Below are 6,860 nucleotides of genomic sequence, written 5' to 3'. Positions count from 1 at the left end.
ACTACATAACCCCAGCATGGTGGTCCACGTCTACAGACAGTTCTAGCACTCAGGAGGCAAGCCTAGGCTAAAAACTAACCCTGTCCCCCAAAAGCAGAAGAGGAGCTAGCTGTATGTGGTGGCATGTGCCTTTAATCCACACTCTGAAAACAGAAACAGTCAGATTTCTGAGTTCACATCCAGCCTGATCTGTATAGTGCGCTCCAAACTAACTAGGGTTATAGAGAGAGCCTGTGTCACAAAACCCAAACCAAACCAAACCAAACCCCCGAAGTACACCAAACCAAACGACCTTGGGAGCCTGACCTCCATCTACTCCTCACTCACTAGATGTCCCCAGATCTCTACGTGCCCTCCCTTCAGAGCATCTGAAATGCAATCAGTTGTATCCCCACCAGCCGCAGTGTGGGACCCTAAGGTCTGCGAGGGGAGACTAGAGGATTCTCCTAGCACCTCTCCAGATCATGGTAAGGACACTCAACCAAGCTCACCTTTTGTGTGCCTTTACCCAGGAAGGACAGATAACTAGCAGCCTCGGCATGGAGGACAAGCTTAGAAAGGGCCAGCCTCAAGGCTGACCTTCCGAGGCACATTGAGAGAGCAGCTGAGGTGGGAGGGAGTAGCTGAGGTGCCCTAACCGCCGTGAAGTCAGTGACATGTCCCCCTTTGCCAACCCCTAAACCGTCCAGTGAAGAAAACCAAGACCGAGTTTAGGCGTAAGACATTTATTAGGATGAACACCTGTGGAAAAAAGAGGCGGGACTGGGCATCAAGAACTCAACTGCAGGCCAGACAAAGCCTGCCCCATAGGCACCCAAACAACCTAGCGTACACTGGGGCAGTTCTAGGAAGGGGAAGGGTGTGGCCTTGGGCAAGCTGATGCCCAGCATGGGCTGACCTTGCAGGAGGCCATTCACTGACCCAGTTTCCCATGGCCTAGGAAGCCCTCCCTTTCTCAATGCTATGGCTTCACGATTTCTCCCCACTTTGCTTCCAATCAGAAGCGGAAAGGATGCCCTGGTAAGACCCACACCCCATCTTAGCTAAGAGAACAGAGTTAGACCCTCGTATGAAGACTCACGGCCTGCTGCCCTCTGGTCACGCCTACACCACAGGCCTGTGTAGGCCGGGACCTTGGCCCACACTCTTGTGAAACGCCACTGGCCACATCTGAGGTGATAGCTCAGTGCGCCTCTAGCCATAGGTGCTCGGTGGGGGCTGTAAGACCCATGATCCCCAGCTTTCTACTCTGGAAATGAGGCAACACAGCTGATGGAGCATACTAACCTAAATGCTGCTCATCTGAAGCATGGTTTCACTCTGAAAATACCACTGTGTGCCTCACAAGACACACGCGCGTAGAGCTACTCAGGAGCTGGGCTCTGGGCTAGACCCGTCCAATCAATCCTTCTTCCCAATCCTCATTAAACAGCCAAGTTGACCTCCTTGGGTCAGTCCTACCTGCACACTTGTCTCATCTGACCTAAGGAAACTTAAATATTTGCATGGGATTTTGTAACTACAATGACTTGTTTCCTGCATCTCTTGAAAAAATGTGGACATTGGGCTAAAGAGGGCTGTCACCCATCCCGGCCCTCCCGTTTATGATGCCTGCCTGGCCACTGTGAAGATGACTTTGCCATCTTTAATGAAGGCAGGGATTCCTGAGATAAGAGGGTGGCAGGGGCCTAGAGAGACATCCAGCTCTCCCTGCACCAGCCCATATTTCTAGGCACTTGTAGCTGGCCAGAGGTGAGAAGGACACACATGCAGAACCACAGGGTGAGGTCGGGGCAAATACACTTTATTCAGTCCTGGCATCAGACTGGCGAGTCCTGCTGTGGGTGCCAGCGCCCCAGAGGAGGGAACCCCCTCCCCTCCGCTACAAGACTAGTTCTCCAAAGACCACAGACAGTGACATCTCTTCACTCACATGACGTTTTCTGCTTTTTTTCATTGTCTTTTTTGTTACTTGTTTTCTTAAAAAAAAAAAAGAAAAAAGAAAAAAGGAAACAGAAAGAGAGAGAGAGAGAAAGAGAGAAAGAGAGAGAGCGAGAAAGGCCCAGAGCCGGAGCACCAAGCTTAAAGGAGGCAGCTGGTGGCGTTGTCAGCGAAGGGAACGCGTGGGGCAGAGACCTGCAGCGACCCAGGGCAGGGAGGGGGTCGAGGACTCTGGGACCGTTTGTTCCTGAGATTTGTGTGTGTGAATGAGTGTGTGTGAGCCACCTGGAGGGTGAACACACGCCGGTGAGATACAGGTAGTGAGGGCAGAGGGAGGATGAGGAGGCGGGAGGGGCGGGGCTCAAGCGGGAGACTGGTGGAGAAGACTTGGCACCTAGGCAGGGCTCAGGAGGGCAATCTAATCTCAACACAGCTTCCTCCTAACTATAGCAGTACCACCCCCATTTCTCACAAGGGCAGACCGAGGTGCAAAGCACCAGGTCCACAAGCTTGGCTACCACCTCCAGTCGCCCTGGCCTGGTCTCTCCTCGAGCCACTGTTTAGACGTGGTGGTCCTCACTCCCGCCACCCCCTCTGCTGGTATGCCCGTCCTGAACCCTAGCAACAACGTGCTTCAGTGTCTCCCACTAAATACTGCAGCTATAGTTGTTGAGACTGGATTTGAGTGTGATTGGAAAAGGTCGATGGGCTTAGGGAGGAGCCCAGAGAGGATGCCCTGAGCTGATAGGGCACTTCCCGTGGAGGGGGATTGAGGGGGCAGCAGGAACTCTGTCCCCAGACTGGTTAGGTGTCTTGGTTCTGAGTTCTCGTGGACAATCCCATCTGGGTGGATTTCCAGACAAAGACCGAATTCCAAATTCCCACTTGGTGGAAAGGAAGTTTCCGGCGACCAAGATGGGTTGTAAAGGCAGTCACGCGGTGGAGGGTGGTAGTGGGCGTGGGTGACCCCGTCATAGAAAAGGGGTTGACACTTGCAGAGTTTAGGGCTAGCTAGTTTCTATCTCTCCCTTTGAGTGCGCCCCCCCCATTAAGGCAGTGACGCCCCGTTGGGTTGAGAGGAAGCCACAGGCTCCGGGATCAAAGGATTTCTTAGATCATTCTAGAATCGCCCCCTCCCTTTCGGAGTTGGCGACAGAGGCCTGCAGCTCAACTGGGACCAGCCCCCTCCAAGAAGCATGAAGCATGCGCAAGAAGGGGATGGTTCCAGCTGAGGGGTGGGGCCACGAGATCCAGGGGGAAAAAGGGATGGCGCCCTTCCCCCCAAGAAGAGGAGGGACCTGGGAGGAGCGGAGGAGCGCCAGACCGCAGCGCCCCCCTAACCACCAAGGCAGGCCTGGGTGAGGGCGGAGGGATTCTGGAGCGAAGGGGCGTGCCAACCGGCCACGAGGAGGGGCGTGTGCAAAGAGTTGGGGGGGGAGGGTTCAGGTATGTAGGAGGTGTATGGGGGGCTGGCTGCTGGTGGCTACGCGGGACAGGACTGGATAGGGAGGGGCTTAGATGTCAGGGAGAAGGTGGGGGTTGGGCGGCCTTGGGGTGTGTCTGCGGGGGAGGGGTATGTCTGGATCTGTGAAGGGGGATGGGCACGACTAGGAGGGGGGGAGGCTGTGCGGGAGACGGGGTGCCAGCCTCGGCCTCCGAGGGGCCCCAATACCTGATTCCTGTATGTAAACAGCTGGTTTGGGGGCGTGCGCGCCCCGCTGACGGTGGGCTCAGTAGGTGAAAACCAGGTCGGCGATACTAGACGGGCGCCAATCCCCTGCGATCATCTCGGTAACCTCAGGGGTGCAGTAGTCCGGGAATTCGAAGTGTGACGTGCCCGAGGGGGGCAGCAGGTCAGGGTCGCGGTCCAGGGCGCTGCAGTCCAAGCCGGTGGGGCCCGGGGGCATCCTGGACAGAAAGCCTAGCGGCTCCTCCCCCGACGCCACCGTCTCCTCTTCGCCCTCCTCTGCTGTAGCCACCTCCTCCTCCTCTTCCTCCAACTCCTCGTCCTCCGACAGGGTCGGGGAGGCGGCATTGGCGGCCGCCCCCTCGCCGGATGTCCCCTGCGCGCGCTCTGCGGGTCCGCGGGCGGCGCGCCCCGCCGGGACCATCCTCCATAGCTCGCGCCCGGGGGTCTCCAGCAGGCGTACTTCCAGCAGCTCCTCCTCTTCGTCCTCGTCGTCGTCCTCCGGCGCCGCCGCGCCGCCCCCCAGAGGCCCTCCTGTCGCTCTGCGGCCCCCGCGGCCCGGCAGCTGTGGCCCGGGTTTCAGGCGGCTACCGCCACCGCCGCCTCCGGGGGGGCGGGGCCGAGCCTTGGCGGGCGCCCCCTTGCTCTTCTTGCGAGGCCGGTACTTGTAGTCCGGGTAGTCCGCCATGTGCTTGAGGCGCAGCCGCTCCGCCTCCCGCACGAACGGGATCTTCTCCGAGTCCTGCAGCAGCTGCCAGCGGCGGCCCAGGCGCTTGGAGATCTCAGCGTTGTGCATGTCGGGCCACTGGTCCATGATCTTTCTCCGCTCGTGCTGCGACCACACCATGAACGCGTTCATCGGCCGCTTGATGTGGCCGCTCGGGGTCTTGCACCAGCCCGGCTCGCGCGCCCCTTCGGCGGCCGGCCCGGGCCCCGGGGGCGGCGGCCCGCCGTCCCGCTTGGCCCGCGCGCCCCGCTGCTGCACCATCGCGCCGGGCCGGGGCCGCTAGACACCGCCGGGGGCCGTCCGCATCCTCCGCGGCGGCGGTGGGGGGGGAGGAGGCAGCGGCGACGGAGGGGCGGCCCCGCCCCGCGGCTCGGCCCGGCCCCCGCGAGCTAGGAGCGCGGCGCTCGGGCCGTCTGTGAGGGGGGAGGTCAGCGGCTCGGGCTCAGGCGGGCTCGGCGCGTCCCCGCCGTCCCGGGCTAGTAGAGCTCTGCCGCGCGCCGTGCATTGTTTTGCGGGGCCGAGGACTTGAGACTCGTGGGGCCCCCGCGGGCTCTGGTCGCGGCCTGGCGCTCCTCCGCGGCCCCGCGCGCGCTTGCCCGCCCGCCGCCGCCTTCCAATGTCTTTCTCCCGGCGCGGCCCCGGAGGCGCGCGCACTCCCCTCCCTCCAGCCGTCTGCGGGCCGCTGCGGCGCGCGCGGGGCCGCCCCGTGTAAACACCGAGGTGCCCGCTCGGGCAGCGGCTGGGCCACGCCTCGCGCTCGGTGTCGCGTCATCCGTTGCTGGGCAGAGTACTTTGTATTTGCATCTCCCAATCGCTGGCTGCCTGGGCGGGGCGGTCTCGCGCCTGAGATGTAGGGGGAGAAGGATGAGATCGGTTTCTTTTCTTAGGATGGGGGCTGGAGTGAAGGGGGTGGGACGTGGGGCGCTTCCCATCTGTCCCTCAAAGCGGTTCCTTTATCCGCCTTGCTTTTGCACGTTTAGATTGTTAGAATGACACCTGCCGTTAGGTAGGACTCCTTCCCAGTCTCTTTCTGGGACACCGATGGACTGACTGCCACAGAGGGACCAAGACTTGGAAAAGGTTTTAAAGGGGACAGACCCACCTTGCCGTCAAACCCCTCCCTACTACATACTTGGTACATGGTCCAGCCACAAGAAGGCTTAACAAATGCTTTGGGGTCCAATAATGGTTTTTATTTTTGTTTCTTCATCTTTTGAGGCACTAAAAGAATCCCCAAGGGACTAGAATGCCCGCCTTCTAAAGACAACCCGCGGGATGCGCGCTGCCACCCTAGCCTGTCAGGCGGTCCCAGCGCGCTCCTTAGCGCACCGAGGGGCAGCGCCATCCTGCGCTGAGCCGCCTCGTGCGCTTCTTGCACCTCGGGCGCGTCCTGGATCTAGCCCAGCGCGCGCTGCTAGTCCAATCCCGGCGGGTGGGCGCCCCGCCCCGCCCAGGGCGGAGCCTTCCTGGGGGCGTGACCGAGAGGACTGCAGGCGGCGCGTGGCGGGGAGGGGCCGCGCTCTCCAGGCTCACCACGTGTGAGCCAGTTGTAGCACCACCCGGCGCGTGCAGCCCTAGGGGGAGGTCACCTTCATGGCGCCAGGGCTTGGCGATGGGAGGGGGCGTAGAGGCCTCGCCCCTCTATGCCCGAACTAGGAGGGGTCTGGCCAGTATCTGGAAAGTGACTCCTCTGTAGTGGCGTGGGCATGGTTCAAGGTGGGCAGCGAGTAGTAGACCTCTCGCTCAACTCTGGGAGCAGCAAGGACTGAGTGCTAGGTGTAGTGAGCCAGCGAGGGCAGAGTTGCGGGATACGGGATGGTGATGCGGGGCTGGGGGGTGGGGAGGGCGAGGCGGATGGTTGGAGAGTCCCTAGTGGGAGGGGGCAGCTCTAAAAGGCACAGATTCTGGAAAGGCTCTCTCTCACTCGTTTCCTGCCCGGGGTGCCTTCTCATTGGAAGCTGGAAAATCACTGTATTTTAATCTGCCCAACTGGGGCCTGGGTGGTTCTTTGTTCCGTGGAGTCAGACATCCTTTTTCACTACCCAGCCCCTCCCCCTTTTATTTATCTTCAAGTGCAGATAATGCTGTTTCTCCTTGGCATAGGGGCCTTACGGATTAAGTGGGATAATGTATGTAAACACCTTCGTGATGTCTAAAGGACAAGTTATCTGGAGTTAGATTTCCTAGCAGTTAACCTTGGTCACCAGCAGTGCAGTGATACCAACTTCATGAGGAAAACATCTAGTGAGCTTGCGATGCTTTTTAAAATTAGTACTTTTGCAATTTACTGGTCAGAACGTTTAAGACGATATGGGGAGCCATCGAGACAGCTTAGCAGTAACAGATGATATCCAGATCCTGCAACTGGAGAACTGACCCCTGCAGCTTGCTCTGTGTCGTGTGTCCTTTCTCATTCGTTCTCAGTGTCTGACTCCCCTACACAGACACAAAACAGGTAAATATATTCTTTCTTTTTTTAGTTGTCCACCAGCCCATGTTTTTATT

The 6,860-nt window shown here is 59.3% G+C and overlaps 1 protein-coding gene across 1 annotated transcript; it reads right to left on the bottom strand.

Annotated features, from left to right (window-relative positions):
- Positions 1 to 2,032: 2,032 nt before the first annotated feature.
- Positions 2,033 to 4,616, bottom strand: Sox12 (SRY-box transcription factor 12). The gene has a single exon (XM_051143510.1). The coding sequence runs from the start codon at positions 4,614 to 4,616 to the stop codon at positions 3,672 to 3,674; it is 945 nt and encodes a 314-aa protein (XP_050999467.1). The 3' UTR covers positions 2,033 to 3,671.
- Between the last annotated feature and the right edge of the window lie 2,244 nt (positions 4,617 to 6,860).

This window comes from Acomys russatus, chromosome 4 (genome assembly GCF_903995435.1).
Source record: "Acomys russatus chromosome 4, mAcoRus1.1, whole genome shotgun sequence".
Lineage (NCBI taxonomy): Eukaryota > Metazoa > Chordata > Mammalia > Rodentia > Muridae > Acomys > Acomys russatus.
This window is presented reverse-complemented; position numbering and strand designations above follow the sequence as displayed.